General features: G+C 41.9%; 1 protein-coding gene across 8 annotated transcripts in view; it reads left to right on the forward strand.

Annotated features, from left to right (window-relative positions):
* LOC132397404 (doublecortin domain-containing protein 1-like) overlaps positions 1-21,722 on the forward strand; it is a 544,514-nt gene that overhangs the window by 508,880 nt on the left and 13,912 nt on the right. For 6 of the 8 annotated variants that reach the window (XM_059976131.1, XM_059976130.1, XM_059976136.1 and 3 more), the window contains 2 exons: positions 18,030-18,139; positions 20,421-20,486. In XM_059976131.1, coding sequence (XP_059832114.1) covers positions 18,030-18,139; positions 20,421-20,477 — 167 coding nt within the window. In that variant the 3' untranslated portion in view covers positions 20,478-20,486. Of the gene's footprint in view, positions 1-1,477; positions 2,797-18,029; positions 18,140-20,420; positions 20,487-21,722 lie in introns of those variants that run through there. The other 2 variants (XM_059976134.1, XM_059976133.1) reach the window with 2 other exon arrangements.

Consider the following 21,722-nt stretch of genomic DNA (forward strand, 5'->3'; position numbering starts at 1 on the left):
AGGCGCCATCTCACCACCATGTCCTATCTGAGCACCTCGCAGGAAGTAGGAACAAAGCATTTGTTATTCCTGAGCTATCATCTTTCACTTTTGATTAGCTTTGAAGTCACAAAACATAACAGAGGCGATGAGTAAGTTTTAGAATGAACCCAAGACAACTACCTATCTGATAAATCGTAGTGAGACGCTCCAGTTAAAAAAAGACTAATAACAGATGAAATTCACAAGTTCATAAGCGGTGAGTGCTGAGTGACAATAATAATAATAATAAATAAAAGATAAAGTAGAGATGACTGGCTACATCGGAAAGATAAACAGTTTTCAAGAGTAAAATAGTATTAAATGAAAATGCCACACCCAAGTTTTTCAAAGCCCATCCTGTTCCTATAACATCCGTGATCAAGTGGCCAGTGAGCTAGATTGCATGGAGGCTGAAAGAAGACTTTCCAAGTTTGAGTGGAGCCCATGGGCAACACTCGTGGTCTCAGTAGCCAAGAAAAATGGGTCTGTAGGGATCTGTGGTGATTTTATGGTCACCAGCAACCCAGTTGTGAAAGTAGATCAAAACCCTCTGCCCAGGACAGAGGATAGCTTTCCAAACCTTTCTAGAAGAAAACACTTCAGCAAAGTGGACTTAGCTCAGGCCTCCCTACAGATGGAGATGGAATAAGATGCTGAATTTTCTCACCACAAACACACAGAGCATGCTTTAGTATATGCTATAGTAGGCGTATTTCTGAAGTAGCACCTGTACCTGCACTCTGGCAGGAAGCTATGGACCAGATGCTGCAAGGCTGCCCAAACACTCAGTGTTACCTGGATGAATCATTGTTTCTGGTAAAGATGACAAGGAACATCTCCAAAATCTCAAGACAGTGTTAAAAAGATTAGAAGATTATGGACTCAGAGCTCACTGAAACAAGTATGAATTCTTTAAACGAAGCTTTCCTTACTGAGGTCATACCATTGATACACAAGCATTACCCAAGTGTGCTGAGAAAATTCAAACAGTGGTCGACACCCCAAGGCCAAAGTTGTCACAGTTTCAATCTTTCTTAGGATTGTCAATACTATTATAGGTTCCTGCCAAATCTGGCTATGGTGTTCCACCTCTTGAACTCATTGCTACAGATCGGGGGAAAATGGCAATGGACAAAGCAATGTGAAGTGCTTTTCCAAGGGACAAAGGGAGTGATGACATCAGACTCTGTCCTGTCACGTCATGATCCACGTTGTCCAGTGAAATTTGGCTGTGATGCCTCACCTTATGATGAAAGTGGCGAATGTCACATGTTTAGAGTGATGAAAGTGCCTTTGTATCGCGTTCCGTAATCAATGCAGAGAAAATGACACACAGATTGACAGAGAGGCTTTGACTCTGGTTTGGGGTGTAAAACATTTCAACCAGTGCCTGTATGGGAGAGAGTTTACCTTTGTTATTGATCAACAACCACTAGTGTCCATTTTTAATTCACAGAAGGCTGTTCCACTAACAGCAGCAGCACGCATGCAGAGATGGGCTCTGTTTTATGGAGGACACAATTACAAGATCAAATTCAAGAGGATACATAAGCATGGAAATGCTGATGGATTGTCCTGTTTACTGTTGGAAAAGGAAACACCTAAATATTTTACAAAAGATGACGCTCCTCTTGACATATTCTCCCAAAGCAAATTGAAAGTCTTCCTATAGTGGCAGAGTTTATCCAAAAGGAAACTAGAAAAGACCCCATACTGTCTCACATCTACATGGTCACTCATGCAAAAAGTCTGGAATATGCAGCAGAAATTCCAGTTCCGCTGTTTTTACCAGCACCAGGATCAACTTGGGTGGGGATTGAAGATTGTTGTACCATTCAAACTGAGAGCTAAAGTGTTGGAGGAGCTACATGCCAGTCATCTAGGCATGATCAAAATGAAACTACTGGCTTGAAGTTTTGTCTAGGGGCCTGGAATAGATCAGCAGATCAAGCAGCTTGCCGTACGCTGATCAGGATGCCAACATGTCCAGAAGATGGCAAGAGTAGCACAACTTTATCCCCAGGAATGGCCTGCATTGCCCTAACAGAGAATTCATGTGGAGTTTGCTGGACTGTTTGTAGGCACAAATTTCTTGGTAGTAGTGGATGCAGCTACAAAGTGGCCAGAAGCGTTCCCAATAGCCTCCACTACAGCGTCACACACTGCTGAGGTGTTGAGAAAACTCTTCTCAAGGACTGGTGATCCAGGACATTTATTCGGTGCCAATGGACCACAGTTTGTGGTGGAAAAGTTTCAGTCTTTCCTATAGTAAGACATTTTGCATCAGCAACATACCACCCAGCTGCAAATGGCTTGGGGGAAAGGTTTGTCCAGAGTTTAAAGAATGCACTGCAGACAATGTCAGCAGAACACACTACACTGACACTGAATCAGAAGCTCACCTATTTCCTCCTTGCATGTTGCAATGCAGCACCCTCCGCAACCAACAACTCACCAGCTATGCTGTTCCTGGGTTGTCCCTTGTGCCCATGTTAGGATCTCCTCAAACCCAGTCTCAGAACGAGTATGCAGTTCAAACAGCTGAGAGAAATTGTCTCCTCAAACAAGAAGCTTCAATGTTTCAATCCTAGACAACCAGTCCTAGTCTAGAGTTGTCAGAACCACTTCCTGCAATCCCAGAGTCAACTCCTACAACCAGCATGGAGGATGCCCCAGAACCTGAGATTGTTTCTCAGCCACGAGTCTCATCTGCCAAGCAGAGTGACCCCCCCCCCCCCCTTGTCAGGAGCATATTGTCCCACCAGTGTAAGAAATCCTCCAGAGCAGTTAAGTCTTTAGACCTGAATGGGACAATGTAAAATTTACTCTATGTTGAGTTGGTGTTTATAACTAAGCAAGGGGGAGTGTTGTGTATTTAATATTTCAGTAATATCTAAGTCATATTGTAAATATATTGTTTGATTAAGCATTCTTTGTTATTTACACAATGCATGATGGAAAATGCATATGTAAAACTGCGTGAATGACACACATCATCATACAACCACGCCATATGTAAAGACTTCGCCCAAAGTAAAAACGAAGCACACATTATCCCAGGGCTCCTGTGTTTTTTTTAATTAGATTTGGTGTTTCAAAGCATAACAGAAGGTTGCAACAATGCAGGGTCTCCAGTTGTCTTGCATTCCATGCCACTGGACCCTGACCTTGATCTGTCAAGGACTGTGTGGTGGCTGCCCGTGCATCAGCCTCCCCTCATTAAACAGACAATGCTCGGACGTTCTCCATTAAGGGAATCCACCCCCTTTAGGGAGGCTTGTGACCTTCCTGCAGTATGGCATCTGAAACTGTACTCCATGTGGAGGCCAACCATAATTTTGTACAGCTCTCGAGCAGTGGAACAGCAATCTATAAATACAGGAAATCCTGCAGGTGCTGGAAATCCAAAGCAACACACGTAAAATACTGGAGGAACTCAGCAGTTTTGGCAGCATCTCTGGAAATGAATAAAGAGTCAGCCTTTTGGGTTGAGACCCTTCATCGGGTCTGGAAAGGAAGGGGAAAATGCCAGAATAAAAAGGTGGGGGGGTGGAGAGGAAGGAGGATAGCTAGAAGGTGATAGATGAAGCCAGGTGGTTAGGAAAAGTAAAGGGCTGGAGAAGAAGGAATTTAATGGGAGAGGAGAGTGAACAAAAGGAGGAAGGGACCCAGGGGGAGGTGATAGATAGGTGAGAAGAGGTAAGAGGCCAGAGTGCAGAAAAGAAGAAGAGGGTGGGATGAGGGATTTTGTTTACCAGAAAGGGAAGTTGGAGACTACCCAGACGGAACATGCCACCTTCTTTAGCAACCTTGATAATTCAGATCAAGACGTTTTGAAGGGAGGCAGATAACACTGAAGCCGCAATCTAGTGCAAGCTATTGCATGAGAACAGAAGCTGTTATCACCATGGTAATACAGTCTGCTCAATATGTTCTGTACATGACTGTGATTGCTGTTGTTTTGATGGCTGATAAGGGAGATCTCAATCTCAACAGAAGCAATGGATGAACTTCCATCAGTACTCATTTATAAATGTGCAGTGTCAAACTCAGGAATAAGCAAGCCCCATATAAATTGCATTACCTTTTGGCAAGCTTCCAAAATTAATCACATCAGTACAATGCATGCCTTTGGGCAGTGCTGAAGCAGCTACAGTATGTTGATTACTCCTTTCCCATTACTTACATTTACATTTTAAATTGAATCTGTTCGCTAGCTGCACCGTAGAAAACAAACAAGGCTCATAGATCTTATTCATCCTTCCTCAAGGATAACCTAGTCTCCTTTCTCACCCCTTCTCTTCTCCTCACCTGCTCATCACCCCCTCTTGTGCCACTCCTCCTTCCCTTTCTCCCATGGTCTACTCTCTCCTATCAGATTCCTCTTTCTTCAGCCCTTTACCTTTTACACCTATCACCTCCCAACTTCTCACTTCAATTCGCACCCCCTCCCCCCATCCACCTACCTTCTCCATCACCTGGCTTCTCTTATCACCTGCTATTATGTACTCTACCCCCTCCCTATTTTTTTTCTGGCTTTTTCCCCCTTCCTTTCCAGTCCTGATGAAAGATCTTAGCCCAGAACACTGACTGTTTATTCCTTTCCATAGATACTGCCAGATCTGCTGAGTTCCTCAAGCTTTTGGTTACTCTGGATTTGAGACCAAGATTGCCTCAGAAAGGCAGTATCCATTATTAAGGACCCCCGTCACCCAGTACGTGCCCTCTTCTCATTGTTACCATCAGGGAGGAGGTACAGAAGCCTGCTGGCCCACTCAGCGATTCAGGAACAGCTTCTTCCCCTCTACCATCTGATTTCTAAATGGACATTGAACCCATGAACACTACCTCACTTTTTTTATTATTTCTGTTTTTACACTACTATTTTTAAATTTATCTATTTAATATACATATATACTTACTGTAATTCATCTATTTATTTATTTATTCTGCATTAATCATGTGTTGCATTGTACTGCTGCTGCCAAGTTAACAAATTTTGTGACAAATGTCGATGATATTAAACTTGATTCTGATTCTGATCATATGACATGGCACAAAATGATGATGATGATGATGTCAACTCTGGATTTCTAGCAGGATCTCTTGTATTTCTGAAGTCTTTAGGTACGAAGTTATGAAGTCTATGGCGGTTTACACTATATACATTGGACTTACAATACTGAGTCACATCATCTGCAGAAATTCTCTGATGACTCGGCAATAGTTGGGTGTATAAAGGAAGGATGGACAATGAGTACTGGGTCTTCGAGGAAGACTTTGTCGAATGGTGCAAGCTGAATCATCTGCAGCTCAACAATAGTAAGACAAAGGAGATGGTGACGAACTTTAGGAAGACTAAGCCTACATTGTTCCCTGTTACTACTGATGGTGAAGGTGAGGACGTGGATGTGGTGAGAAACTAGGGATGCACCTGGTCTCTATAAACCTATTGATTCAATGACATCCTGCTCCCAAAATATAGCACAGGAGAAATAAGGTTGGTGGTGTTGTGGACAGTGTAGAAGTTTATCGTTGGTTTCTTAAGGCTGTTATGGTTGGGGATGGTAGTGGAGATAAGTTCCCCAACCTATTAAATGCTCCCAATGGTGTGCATCTCAAATACCCTCAGAAAACTAAGTCCAGCTCCTGGCCTTTACATGTGCTTTAGCTACTAACCTGGCAGACCCATTTCTACTAACAGGAGAAGGGGCAAAGGCAGGATACTGGAACCTTAAAACCAGTCACTTTGGGCAGATGGGGCTCATCAGCTGTAGTTAGCAGCTCATCTAGCAGATGGTAAACTCTGATCTCAAGTCTCCTCTGCCTTGTAGCTATACCCAATCACTGGGAAGGCTTTGGTATTAATCCTGAGGAAAAATCAAAAACGGGAGTCCCTAAGAAGTCTTATGTTGAGTTCAACACTGACTGGCAACTCCTGTGATATAGCTGGTGCCAAACTGTATCGGTCTCTGCTGTTCCTTTGGATTCATCAACTGCAGGAAGTGGGGAAACCTGCTGCAAGGGCAACAGCCTTTTTTCCATATGTGCTGCCCTAGCCTGCATACTGACTTGTGTATGACAGCTAGGATGCAACATCTATGGTCCACCCTGCCCAACAGGAGGCCTCATCAGAAGGTTGTCATTGGTTTCAACAGAACATCGACAGGATGCAGAACTGGGCTGAGAAGTGGCAGATGGAGCTCAAACCAGAAAAGTAGAAGGATGAACTCAAAGGAAGAGTACAGGTAGGGCTCTAAACAGTGTGGAGGAACTTAGAATGAACTACATCCATTGATCCCTCAAAGTTGTAGGGCAAGTTGTTGTCAGGATGGTTAAGAAGGCATATGGTGTCTTGGCCTTCGTTAGTCAGGGGACTGAGCTGAACATCGCAAGGTAATGTTCCAGCTCTAAGAAACTTTGGTTAGACCACAGATGGAATATTGTATTTGGTTCTGGTCTCCTCATTAGAGGAAGCATGTGGAAGCTTCAGAGAGGGTGCAGAAGGGACGTCATGGGATGATGCCAGGATGTAATGAAATTCCTTGCTCATTTGAAGCTTACAGAGTTAACAGTGAGGATGCAACGGTAACTATGATGAGTGTAAAACCGTGGAATGGTGCAAAATGTAGTTGTGCAAACAAAGCTAATGCCAAAAGTAACTTTAATGTGACAATGATGGAAGAGGTAAGATTACGTGGCAGCACCACCAGAAAGGGGATGTGAAAGAGGCAAATCTAACCATGTTGGCTGGTTAACAAACTGGCAGATGGACTTTACAACTCATATTCTGACTCTGCAACTCATGTTCTCAATATTATTTATTATTATTTGTTTTTGTAGTTATACAGTTTGTCTTCTAAAGCACAAGTAGTGTATTGTGACATATACTGTACAGACTTTGAAAACAAATTTACTTCCAACTTTGAATTTTACAGTACTGTGCAAAAGTCTTGGGCACATATATATAGCTAGCATGCTTAAAACTTTTTGCACGGTCCTGTGTTTCTCAATGTGGAGCGGAGAGCAAGCTTGTAAATCTGGCAGGAGCAAAGGATGTTGGCAATGGCCAGTGTGGAGTGCCTCAGTAGTGGTGTAGGACAGATGGCAGAGGAAAAGTACTGGGGCATTGGGGGGCATGGGTGCAGACATATCCAGCCCTGAGACACCAGGCAAAGTCATTTGATACCAAACAATTGATTTATTGATCATTACAGAATATCTCTCTGGTGCTTCCCACTCTCCCCATCTCCCTTCCCCGTTTCCCAACCATGACTCCCCTCTCCCTTCCCCCTTTCCCAACCATGACTCCCCTCTCCCTGCCCCCTTCCCACTCTCAGTCCACAATAGAGATCCATATCAGAATCAGGTTCATCATCACTCACATGTGTAATGAAATATGTTTTTTTTTTGTGACAGCAGTACAGTGCAATACATAAAATTACTACAGTACTGTGCAAAAGGCTTAGGAACCCTAGCTATATATATTTGCTTTAGACTTTTGCACAGTACTGTACATTGAAACCAGGACATAAACATTCCCCTTATTGGAAAAGTATGCAGAATATTTCACATGGCTCTAAGCTTATTGGAGTTGAAAACATAAGTCAGCCCCTTTAAAACTTATCACGGAGGCCAAGAATCGAGATAATGGGTTTCTGAAAGGGAATGATTTTGAAGCTGTGATGAAAAGTAAAAAGCAGACCGTACTTTATCACATGGTGGTGTGAATCAGTACCTTTTTATCGTGTTATACTTTACATAGACCCAGGAGAAGACAAGGTTACCTACGGCACTGAGAATTAAGATTCTCTCAGCTGCATTAGGTAGAAAATTATGAGCCTAGAAATAGCATCCTGTCGAAGTTTACTTTCAATTTTATGTGATGCATGCCAGGACCACCAGACTCAAAAACAGTTACTTTCCCCAAGCAATAAAACCGATGAACTCCTCCACCCACTCACCCACCCTCTACCACTGCTTTATCATTTCCTGTCAGACGCTCCTGTGCCTAGCATCACTTCAGGACATACAATCAGCCTATGTATTTATATTTATTGTATTTTTTTTATTACTGGGTCTTTACCTTTTTGTGATTTTGTTTTGTGCTGCATCAGATCTGGAGTAACGATTATTTCATTGTCCTTTACACTTGTGTACTGGAAGTGACATTAAACAATTTTGAACCTTTAAAATTGATCTCACTTCCAGTAAATCACATTACTAGGTGAAAACGTGCCATGAACGTGTGGGTTTCCTCTGGGTGCTCCAGATTCCTCCCACATTCCAAGACTTATGGGTTAGGGTCAGTGAGTGGTGACCTTGCTCTATTGATTCCAAAGGTGTGGCGACACTTTTGGGCTGCACAGCACACCCTCGCTGATTTAATTTGACACAAATGATGCAATTCACTGTATGTTCCGATGAACATGTGACAAATCAATTTAATTTTTCTTTTTCTTTTAAATATGAAATTTGGCTGAGTGGATCCAGTCTTCATTTACATTACAAAGCCTGGTATTTTCCTGTTGTGGGGGGGTGTGCACCCAATAACAGCAACTATTGCCCACACCTACATGAAGTGTATCTCTCAGCTCCACACCTAAACAGGCATGGAAAGCCCCAGAAGAGCTAGGAGCACAGCACACTTCATTCAGACAGGATTTAAAGGGACGATCTGCTCAAGTCAGGAGGCCTGACTGGGCAACTTCAGAACTGACTGCATATTCCTCAAGGACCAGCTAATGTTCACAATGTTCAGGATGAGTTTTGCTCTATAAACAGGGTCGTAAAGAAAGCTTTTGGTACACTAGCTTTCATAAATCAGGGTACCGAGTACAGGAGTTTGGGATGTTATGTTGAAGTCATATATTTTTTATAAGTTTATAAAAGTTGTATTAATTTTAGAAGTTGTAGAGTTTTTATTATTGTGTGTTGTGATATGCAGCTGAAGCAAGGATAAATTTCATGACGTATGCTGGTGATATTAAACTTGATTTGGATTCTGAAATTGGTGAGGCCAATTTTTTGAAGTATCATATGCTGTTTTGGTCACCTACCTACAGGAAAGATATCAATAAAATTGAAAGAGTACGGTGAAAATTTGCAAGGATGTTACCAGGACTTGAGTTATAGGGAAAGGTTGAACAGATTAGAATTTTTTTCCCTAGAGCGTAGGAGAACTTGGTAGAGGTGTACAAAACTATGAGGAGTATAGTTAGGGTAAGTGCAAGCTGACTTTTTTCACTGAGGTTGGGTGAGACCTAAATTATAGGTCATAGGTTAAGGGTTATAGGTGAAATATTTAAGTGGAACCTGAGAGGGAACTTCTTCACTCAGAGGGTGGTGTGAATGTGGAACAAGCTGCCAGCAGAGGTAGTGGATGCGAGTTCAGTAGTAATATTAAGAGAAGTTTGGATTGTAACATGGATGAGAGAGGTTTGGAGGTAAATGGTCCAGGTGCTTGGAGATGAAAGTAGGCAGAAGACCGGTATGGCACAGACTTGATGGGCCGAAGTGCTTGTTTCTGTGCTCTGTGGCTCTTTGACTCCATGTTTGGAGGGTCATCATTCACATTTAGACTTGGTGGATAGTAGAACTATTTCCTGACGGATCACCCAGGGAAAATCCACAGAGGACATCGGGATTGAACTTTGAACTCTGACACCCCAAGCTGTAATAGCATCATGCTAACCGCTACACTACCAGAGCACCCATTTAGACTGATACAGAGAGATATGGGCCAAACACAGGACTAGCTCAGAGACACATCTGGCTCAGCAGGGATGAACTGGGTCCAAGGAGTTGTTTCCTAGTTGTATAACTTTATCAGTATTGGGTTTACTATCACTGGCATCTGTTGTGAAATTTGTTATCTCTGCAACAGCAGTACAATGTAATACATAATAACAGAGGAAAGGCTGTGAATTACAATAAGTATATACACAGTTCGTATAAACATTATTCACCCCCTGCGGAACTTTACATTTTTCGTTGTTTTACTACATTGAATCACAGTGGATTTAATTTAGTTTTTTTGATACTAATCAACAGAAAAAGACTCTTTTGTGTCAAGGTGAAAACAAATTTCTACAACTTGGTCTAAATTTATTACAATTATCAAACACAAAATAACTTATTGCATAAGTATTCACCCCCTTCGTTAGTATTTAGTAGATGCACCTTTAGCCGCAATTATAGCCTTGAGTCTGTGTGGATAGGTCTCTATCAGCTTTGCACATCTGGACACTACAAATTTTCCCCAAACTTCTTTACAAAACTGCTCAAACCCTTTCAGATTGCATAAGGATCATGCGTGAACAGCCCTTTTCAAGTCCAGCCACAAATTCTCAATTGAATTGAGGTCTAGACTCTGACTTGACCACTCCAGGACATTAATTTTGTTGTTTTTAATCCATTGCTCTGTAGCTTTGGCTTTATGCTTGGGATCATTGTCTTGTTGGAAAGCAAATCCTCTCCCAAGTTGCAGTTCTCTTTCGGACTGCATCAGGTGATCCCTCCAGAATTTCCCTATATTTTGCTGTATTTGTTTTACCCTCTACCTTCACAAGCCTTCCAGGGCTTGCTGCAGTGAAGCATCCCCACAGCGTGACGCAGCCACCACCATGCATCCTGGTATGGATGGTGTGTTTTTGATGATGTGTGGTGTTTGGCTTACACCAAACATAGCATTTAGTCTAATAGTCAAAAAGATTAATTTTGGTTTAATCGAACAATAGAACCTTCTTCCAGCTGACTTCAGAGTCTCCCACATGTCTTCTGGCAAACTCTAGCTGAGATTTCATGTGAGTTTTTTTCCAACAGTGGCTTTCTCTTTGCGACTCTCCCATAAAGCTGTGACTGGTGAAGCACCCAGGCAACAGTTGTTGTACACACAGTCTCTCCCATCTCAGCCACTGAAGCTTGTAGCTCCTCCAGAGTTGTCAAAGATCTCCTGGTGGCCTCCCTCACTTACTCCCTTTTTGCACGGTCACTCAGTTTTTGAGGACGGTCTGTTCTAGGCAGATTTACAGCTGTGCCATATCCTTTCCATTTCTTGATGATTGACTTAATTGTACTCCAAAGGAAATTCAGTGACTTGGAAATTTTCTTGTATCCATCTCCTGACTTGTGCTTTCCGATAACATTTTCACAGAGCTGTTTGGAGTGTTCTTTTTCCTTCATGGTGTAGTTTTTGCCAGGATACTGACTCAGCAGTGGTTGGACCTTCCAGATACAGGTGTTATTTTACTACGGTCAATTGAAACACATTGAGTAATTTAACTAATTATGTGACTTTAAAAATCAAATGGCTGCATCAGTGATGATTTAGTGTATCATACTAAAGGGGGGCTGAATACTTATGCAATCAATTATTTTGTGGTTTATACTTGTAACTAATTTAGATCACTTTGTAGAAATCCATTTTTCGCTTTGACACAAAGGAGTCTTTTTCTATTAATCAGTGTCAAAAAAGCCAAGTTAAATATACTGTGATTCAATGTTGTAAAACAATAAAACATGAAAACTCCCAAGGGGGAGACAAAAACTTTTTATAGGCATTGTATATTAAATAGTTACTTTAATGCAAAAATAGAAATAGAAATAAAAAAATTAGTGCGTAGTGCTCCTGGGTTTATTGTCCATTCAGAAATCTGATGGTAGAGGGGAAGAAGCTGTTCCTGAGTTTCTGAAAGTGTGTCTTCATGCTCCTGTAGCTCCTTCCCGATATGGTGCAATGAAAACAATGAAACCTGTGTTGTGGGTCCTTAATAATGGATTCTGTCTTTTTGAGGCATCGCTCCTTGAAGATGTTCAGGTTACTGTGGAGGCCAGTGCTCATGATGAAGCTGACTAAGTTTACAACCCTCTGCAGTTTACTTCGATCTTGTGCAGTAGCACCCCCCCCCCCCCATACCAGATGGTGATGCAGCCATTTAGAATGTTCTCCATGGTACATCTGTAGAAATTTTCAAGTGCTCTTAGTGACATAGCAAATCTTCTCAAAACTCTTAATGAAATATAGCCACTGAATGCCTTCTTTGTGGCTGCATTGATAAGTTGGGTCCAGTTTAGATCCTCAGAGATATTGACGCCCAGGAACCTGAAATTGCTCACTCTCTCCACTTCTGATCCCTCTATGATTACTGGTGTATGTTCCATATCTTATCCTTTCTGAAGTCCATAATCAGCTCTTTGGTCTTACTGAGGTTCAGTGCAAGTTGTTGCTGCAACACCACTCAACAAGCTGATCTGTCTCACTCCTGTATGCCTCCTCATCACTGACTGAGAATCTGCCATCAATGGTTGGGTCATCAGCAAATTTATAGGTGGCTTTTGAGCTGTGCCTACCCACACAGTCATGGGTGTAGAGAGTGTAGAAAAGCTGGCTAAACACACATCCCTGAGGTATGCCAGTGTTGATTGCCAGTGAGCTGTTTTTAATTTGTACAGATTGTGGTCTACTGGTTACGAAGTCAAGGACCCAGCTGCAGAGGCCCAAGTTCTGGAATTTTTTGATCAGAACTGTGGGAATGATTGTGTTAAACACTGAGATGCAGTCAATAAACAGCATTCTGATATAGGTATTTGTATAATCCAGGTAATCTAAGTCTATGTAAAGAGCCAATGAAATTGCACCCACAGTAGACCCATTGTGGCAATATGCAAATTGCAGTGGGTCCAATTTCTTGCTGAGACAAGGGTTAATTCTATCCATAACCAATCTCTCAATGCACTTCATCACCGTAGGTGTGAGTGCTACTGGATGATAGTCATTAAGGCAGCTCACCCTGCTCTTCTTGAGCACTACTATAATTGTTGTCCTTTTGAAGTAGGTGGGAACTTCCGAGGGAGATTGAAAATGTCTTTGGACACACCCACCAGGTGGTTGGCTCAGGTTTTCAGAGACCTATCAGGTACTCCGTCGGGCCTGTCTCCTCGCGAGAGTTTCCCCTCAAGAGATTCTTAGGACATTTTGAGTCACAGACTCGGGTTGAGTATAAACCTATAAAATCATGCTCAGGTCTTACAAGAGTCACCCTTATCAAATAACATTTCTGAATCTGTTCAAATTAGTTCAAATTCAAGTTCAAGTTTATGCATACAGGAAAAAAAAAACGATGTTCCTCGGGGACCAAGATGCAAAACACAGTAAATATATCACATCCAGCACATAGAATAATATTTACACAATAATATTAACAGACAATAAAAATGTATTCTGTAGATGTACAAGTTGACACAAAGTGTCTTATGTGACATATGGTTAAATATACAATAGTATACTGGTACTGGTGCTATCATAAATAATGTGTACTGGGTGGTAGCAGGGTGTTCAGGAGCCTCACAGCCTGGGGCATGAAGCTGTTACTCAGCCAAACAATCCCTGTTCTCATACCACGGTACCTTCTGCCTGATGGTTGGAGGTCAAAGAGATTGTGGGACAGGTGCAGGGTCCCTGACAATGCTGAGACCTTCTGGGATATGTCCTGGCTGGCAGAGGTGTGGGGGTGAAGGGGAGACCCTAATGGTTCTCTTAGCAGTCCTCACAATCCATTGCAGTCAGATTCCCATTCTGGATGCGACTCAGCTGGTCAGGACACTCTCGATGGTGCTGTGGTAGAATGTGGTTGGATTCAGGGAAAAATTGACTCCTTGGGCTCCTCTGGAATTGCACTAAGTGTGAATATAAATTGCACAGTCAGCCCTATCTTGATGCATTACTTCTGCTCGGGCTGCCACACACCCCACCACCCCACCCTACTTATCTCATTATATTATTGAATTATCTCCTTATAACATTTTTCTCTTCACCTTAAACCTCTGCTGGCATACACACAAGTGTATGAGATTAGATTTCTGTACCTCAGCTCTCCACAATGGTTTATTTCTTAAAGGAACCCAAGCACACCGTGGCAAGGTCTGTAAAAGTTACCAGCAACGGTGGAAAACTATTATTTTAGACAAACTGATATGGACAGTTGAAAATTGAAAGTTGCTGCCTTGAAATTTTAGAAGGCCAGGCAGCCCGTAGCACTCATCCCAGTCTGGTTCAGATAAGATCGACTGCTCTTTTCCTTTCCCCTGGAATTGTAAATATACATCAAAGGACCTTAATGAAAACTTTGGAAAAACAAGCCTTTCATTAGATTTCCTACATCACATGATGCCTGATAGAAACACATTCTACCTTGTAGTGACAGAAAATGTGGATTTCATTCATGTTGCTCTTTGAAGAAAATTAAAGATAAAAGATAAAGACATTGTACTGTGGGGTGGCATGGTAGCTGAGTGGTTAGTGCAATTGCTTTACAGCACCAGTGTTCACCGATCAGAGTTCAATTCCTGCCACTGCTGTAATGAATTTAGATGTTCTCCCTGGGACCTCATAGATTTCCTCTATGTGCTCTGGTTTCCTCCCACATTCCAATGTCTGATATGGCGGGGGTGAGCTATTGCACAGGATCGAAATAAGCTGCAGAGAGTCGTAAGCTTAGTCAGATCCATCATGAGCACTAGCCTCCGTACTACCCAGGACATCTTCAAGGAGCGATGCCTCAAAAAGGCAGCATCCGTCGTTATAGACCCCCATCACCCAGGACATGTCTTGTTCTTATTGCTGCCATCAGGAAGGAGGTACAGAAGCCTGAAGGTACACACTTGATGATTCAGGAACAGTTGCTTCCACTCTGCCATCGATTTCTGAATGGACAAATATAGTTGAGAGTGTATGTCAAAATATGTATATGCGACAATAATCTAGTTTGAGATTAATTTTCTTGCAGACATTTACAGGAAAATAAAAAAATGCAGTAGAATTTGTGAAAAACTATATATAAACAAAGACTATCAAACAAACAGCATGAGAAACAAAGACAAATTGTGCAAATATTTTCACAAATTCTACCACATTTTTTATTTTCCTGTAAATGCCTGTAAGAAAATTAATCTCAAGCTAGTCTATGGTCACATATACATATTTTGACATACACTCTCAACCTGTTGATGAGAATATAAACTGGTGATTCGGAGACACGATCCATTGTCGCTGATCTCGGTACATGAGGATTGAGAAATACACCATTTTCACTGGGGTACCGCGGAGGCTTGGGCACAGACAAACTTAAAGCAGCCAAAGAATTTTTAGATGCACCAGCTCCATAGCAAAGAAAGTCCAGCAGCATCTCTACTTTCTGCGAAGGCTGAGGAAAGTCCATCTCCCAACCCCATCCTCATCACATTCTACAGGGGTTATATTGAGAGCATCCTGAGCAGCTGCATCACTGTCTGGTTTGGAAATTGCACCATCTGGGATCGCAAGACACTGCAGCAGATAGTTAGGACAGCTGAGAAGATCATTGGGGTCTCTCTTCACACCATTACGGACATTTACACTACACGCTGCATCCGCAAAGCAAACAGCATTATGAAGAACTCCATGCACCCATCATATAATCTCTTCTCCCTTCTGCCGTCTGGGAAAAGGCACCAAAGCATTCGGGCTCTCACGACCAGACTATGTAACAGTTTCTTCCCCCAAGCTTACAGACTCCTCAGTACCCAGAGCCTGGACTGACACCTTACTGCCCTATTGTCTTGTTTATTATTTATTGTAATGCCTGCACTGTTTTGTGCAATTTATGCAGTCCTGGGTAGATCTGTAGTCTAGTGTAGTTTTTTTTTCTGTGTTTTTTTTTACATAGTTCAGTCTAGTTTTTGTACTGTGTCATATAACTCCATGGTCCTGAAAAACATTGTCTCATTTTTTCTATGTACTGTTCCAGAAGTTATGGTCGAAATGACAATAAAAAGAGACTTGACTTGACTTGATTTGATATTGTGAACTGTCCATCCTCCAGTAGCTTAACCGTTGTATTCTGATTCTGAATACCAGTTTTGCCGCTGGTGTCTAGGGCAGCAATGAAGGTCCTCCATCTCTGGTGGAGTTCAGGGCTTCCTTCATCATTTTAGTAGCTTCCTCTCATTTTTCACTACTGTCAGCTGTGTAAGTTCCAGGATGAATCTCAGGAATACCATCACACTCAGATGCAGAAGGCTTCTTCTTTGTTGTTTCCATAACAATTTGTTTTACCAGTCAGGTTTGTTAGCACTGAACCTGCAGGAGTGGTGGACCACTCTTAGTCTGGCCTTTCCCCTTTGACCTGTCTGGCATGGGTGACCCTACCAAGAGCCAACACACAAAGCCCTGACTCTAGGCAACATAGCTCTCCAGGTCATTGAGGCACACAAGCCTCCAACCCACAACAAAATTGTGGTTCTCTTGGAGGTAACAATTACATACTGTGTCCCACGTCTATATAACGTGTTCCAGAAACCCTCGTTGTAGATCTAATTTCACTTGAAAACATCCAGTGCTATGTAGGTGAAAAGTGACATAGAAAGCAAATTCAGAATTATGTGGAACAACTTTGAATCCAGTGGTCACCATCGGGAAAGGTGGACAATATACAACCTGATGGACTTCGGTGTAGTAATACTATTTCAATAATATGAATGTGGATTGTTGTTATTTATGTGGTACTAAAGAGATTGCCTGTGGATGCCTGATTAAATCTCTACCATGTTCAACAGATATCTGAATTTAATTTAATTTAAATTCAAACAGTTAGCTTTAGAAGTGTGGGATTTATGCTGAGAGGATCTTTACACACAGTGGCCACTTTATGAGGTACACATACTCATTAATGCAAATAGCTAATCAGCCAATTACATGGCAGCAACTCAATGCCCAAAAGCATGCAGACATGGTCAAGTGATTCAGTTGTTGTTCAGACCTAACTTCAGAATGAGGAAGAAATGTGACCTAAGTGGTATTAACCATGGAGTGATTGTTGGTGCCAGACGGGGTGGTTTGAGTATCTCAGAAACTGCTGATCTCCTGGGATTTTCACACACAACAGACTAGAGTTTACAGAGAAAGGTGCAAAAAACTAAAAAAACATCCATTGAGCGACAGTTATGTGGGCAGGAATGTCTTGTTAATGAGAGAGGTCAGAGGAAAATGGCCAGACTGGTTCAAGCTGACAGGAAGGTGACAGTAACTCAAATAACCATGCATTACAACAGAGATATGCAGAACAGCATCACTGAATGCACAACATGCAGAACCTCAAAGTGGATGGGCTAGGATGCAGAAGCCCATGAACATACACCCAGTGGCTGCCTTATTATTTTCAGGAGGTACCACTAATAAAGTGGCCACTGAAAGCATGTTCTTTGATAATAAATTTTCTTTGATCTTTGAACCCCTAACTTCTAAAGTCCAAAGCAGATTTTCAGCATCACCCGACTCCCTCCTCAACTTTCTGGACTGTTGAACAATCTGTTGAAAAAGGAATGTCACTGGGCTTGTTTCCACTACAATAACATCTTATGGCCATATGCAGAATCAGGCCATTCAACCCACCAAGTCTGTTCCCCCATTTCATCATGACTGATTTATTATCCCTTGCAACCCCTTTCTCCTGCATTCTCCCCGTAACCTTTGATACACTTCCTAATCAAGAACCTATCAACCTCCACTTTAAATATACCCTATGACCTGGCCTCCATAGCTGTCTGTGGAGCTTAAAGAGAATGGTGCGAAAAACAAAAAAAAATACAGTTGGTGGCATTTCTGTGGACCTTGTTGATGAGAGAGGTCAGAGAAGAATGGCCAGACTGGTTCAAGATGACATGAAGGCAACATTGACTCAAATAACCACATGTTATAACAGTGATGTACAGAAGAGCATCTCTGAATGCACAGTACATCAAACCTTGATGTGGATGGGCTACAGCAGCAGAAGACCATGAATATATGCTCACTGGTCACTTCACTTGGTATAGGAGATACCTAATGAAATGGCCATGGAGTGGAATTCTCAGCAGGTTATCAGTGGTCTGTAGAAGCTGCCACTGTCTGCACCTCTGGTTTATGGGCAGGCATCTCAAGAGTTTGCAATGGACAATAGCTGCATTTATTGACCTCCAGATTCTTCCTCCAGGGAGCCGGCAAAGAGTGGAGATCAGAGCCAACTATGCAAGAATGCGGAAAGAATATGGGCAAGGCATCACCAACATTGTTATTAAATCAAGTATAAACCTCAAATCACAGGTAAGGAATTCTTGCTACAGGAAATGACTGATCTAAAATTGTTCGCTGTATTAGGAACAAGGGAACTTTAAACAGTTTTTCAAATATACAACACTAATCCTTTAAATCTTATACACCCCAACCGAGGGTTCATATTCTATTAAAGGATCTCACCACAGTAGCATAGCGGTTAGCATGATGCTATTACAGCTCAGTGTTCATCCCCTGTAAGGAGTCATTGTATGTTCTCCTTATGGAATGTGTGTGTTTTCTCCAGGTGCTCCGGTTTCCTCCCACAGTCCAAAGATAGGTCAATTGATTGTAAATTGTCCCACAATTCATCATCAAATGCCTATTATACTACTGGCAATTAGGACAGCAATGGAAGTCCTCCATCTCTGTCTGTCCTTGGCCATCTTCTGTATTGTGCCCCAGGCGTGGTTCAGGGTCCCTCTATGATATGGCACCAAGTTGTCTTTGGTCTCCCATGCTTCTTCCACTCTTCAGGGTTCCAATGAAGTGTTGCCTTGATGATGGAGTCAGCCTCTCTTCTCATCATGTGTCCAATCTATCTCCAACGTTTCCTCATGATGATTGTGGTCATGTGGGGTTAAATGGGGGTTGTTGGACAGCATGGCTCAAAGGGCCAGAAGGGCCTATTCCACTTTTGTGGAATAAAATAAAATATAAATAAAATAAAATATAAAGGTCATTAAATGTCAAAGTAAATTTAATATAGGTTATGTGTCCACGCTGAGATTCATTTTCTTGCAGGCATTTACAGGGAAAAAAATGCAAGAAAATTTTGAAAATATCTATACATAAACCAAGGCTGAAACAAAAACAATGTTCAAAAGAAGACAAACTGTACAAATTGATAAATAATGCAGAGTACATGAATTGTAGAGTCTTGACCACTAGTACGGGGCATCTCAGCCTAACTTCAGAACATTTCTGAGATCTAGAATAGGTTATTTTCGATTTTGAAGACTTCACATTAACTAAAGCTGCTGTACAGGTCTAGCTCTGGAACAAAATAAACTCCAGGATCCAGAATAAAGTCAGAATCTGTCTCCATCCTAACTCCCTATCAAAGGAGAATGAGACTCTTCTAAAGGAACAGTTGCATTGGAATTGGTTTATTATTGCCACATGTACCAAGAGATTGTGAAAAGTTTGTCTTGCATACTGTTCATAGCCAGTTAACTGATTAATCAGTTAATTTGATCCCCATCTTACCCCTTCTTCTAATACCCCATCACTACATTGCAACGTTAACACTTTAAACTTGCTTTTATAACACTGTTTACATTGCAAATACATGATGGTATTTATGTGCAGTATTCCATATCCATGCATTAACCTCTAAGTTAATTTTTATATAATTTTTTATTCTCTATAATAGTTGAATGTTGTTTTTTGTTGCATGTTGCAGCAACACACCACAGCAAATTCATAATATATGTAATGTAAATCGTGAATGAAGTTGACCCTTAATATAGTCAAATGGGTCCTTTGGTTTCCTCCCGCGATCCAAAGACATACCGGGTTGGCTAATTGGTCATGGTAAATTGTCCTGTGGTTAGGTTAGGGTTAAATCAGGGTTGTCAGTGCTTGCTGGGTGGTGCAGCTTAGGGGAATGGAGGGACTATTCCATGCTATTTCACAAATGTACCATGGAGACCATTCTAACTAGCTGCATCACCTGTTATAGTCTGGTATAGTGGGAACCACTGCACAGGATCGAAAAAAGCTGCAGAAAGTTGTAAACCCAGTCAGCTCCATCATGGGCACTAATCTCCCCAGCATCAAGGACATCTTCAAGGAGCAATTCCTCAGAAAGGCAGCATCCATCACTAAGGGCCCCGATCACCCAGGTCATGCCCTCTTCTCATTGCTGCCATCAGGGAGGAGGAACAGGAGCCCAAAGACACACACTCAATGTTTTAGGAACAGTTTCTTCCCCTCTGCCATCAGATTTCTGAATGGACAATGAACCCATGAATGCTACCTCACCATTGATTTTCTCTTTTGCACTACTTAATCAATTTAACTTTCTAAACATATGTACATTGCTAAATATTCAATGCACTGCTGCCTCAAAGCAACAAATTTCATGACATATGCTAGTGATATTAAACCCAATTCTGATACTTTATCTCTAAAGTATTTATCAATTTATCAATTTGAGGATCTGCCCACGGTGGTGACCAATTTGGGAGAAACATCATAAGAAAATATTAATCTTTCAGCAGCTGTGTTTTGATATATTTCTTAGCCTGTGTGTTTTTTATACTCACAGGCTGAGGCTCCCAGCCCATTTCTGGCCCTTCTCCCAGGCAGAGATATTAATGAATGAACAAGACAGGTAAGCAGCTAATCACAATAAATCTTCTGCCTTAATTATATCCTAATGAAACTGTTAGTGCTTTCATCTGCCATTAATCAACTATAACAATCACGTTTCTCAGCATGTTATAACTGAAGGATTGGAGAAGTGCCTGTTTATTGTCACAGGGTCATACACTATGGAATTGGTACCTATGACCCAACATGTCCAGACCAATTATTTTTATTTATTTTGTTTATTTAGAAATACAATGCAGAACAGGCCCTTACAGCCTAACAGTTGCACCACCCAGCCACCAAACCTATTTAACCCTACCCTGATCACAAGACAATTTGCAATGACAAATTAACCCACTGGCTGGTATGTCTTTGCAATATGAGGGGAAACTGGAGCACCCAGAGGAAGCCAATGCAGTCATGGGGAGAACATAAAAAACTCCCTACAGAAGGTGCTGGAAAGGATCTCTGAGCTCCGATGCCCCGAGATGTAATCATATCAAGCACTTGTCCACACCAATCCCATTTTCTCTCTTGCATCCCCATCCTCATGTTCTAGAGGTCACAGGTTAAAGGTGAAAGGTGAAATATTTATGGAGAACCTGAAGGGGGAACTTCTTCGGTCAGAATGTGGATCACGCCGCCAGTGGAGTTGGTGGATGGTGATTTAATTGAAAGATCTAAGAAGTATTTGGTACATGGTTGGGAGGAGTGTGGGGGGATATGGTCCAGTGCAAGTCAATGGGACTAGACAGAATAACAGTTCGGCATGGACTAGCTGGGATGAAGGGTCTATAAGTGTGCTGTAGAGTTCTATGAATCTATGACTCTCTGTGACCATTGCTGCTTCCCCCAATACTACCCCTATTATTTTCCTCACCACCAACTTAACACTCAGACAGACAGACAGACATACTTTATTGATCCCGAGGGAAATTGGGTTTCGTTACAGTCGCACCAACCAACAATAGTGTAGAAATATAGCAATATAAAACCATAAATAATTAAATAATAATAAGTAAGTTATGCCAAGTGGAAATAAGTCCAGGACCAGCCTATTGGCTCAGGGTGTCTGACACTCCGAGGGAGGAACATGAGGATGGGGATGCAAGAGAGAAAATGGGATTGGTGTGGACAAGTGCTTGATATGATTACATCTCGGGGCATCGGAGCTCAGAGATCCTTTCCAGCACCTTCTGTAGGGAGTTTTTTATGTTCTCCCCATGACTGCATTGGCTTCCTCTGGGTGCTCCAGTTT

This window comes from Hypanus sabinus, chromosome 7 (genome assembly GCF_030144855.1).
Source record: "Hypanus sabinus isolate sHypSab1 chromosome 7, sHypSab1.hap1, whole genome shotgun sequence".
Lineage (NCBI taxonomy): Eukaryota > Metazoa > Chordata > Chondrichthyes > Myliobatiformes > Dasyatidae > Hypanus > Hypanus sabinus.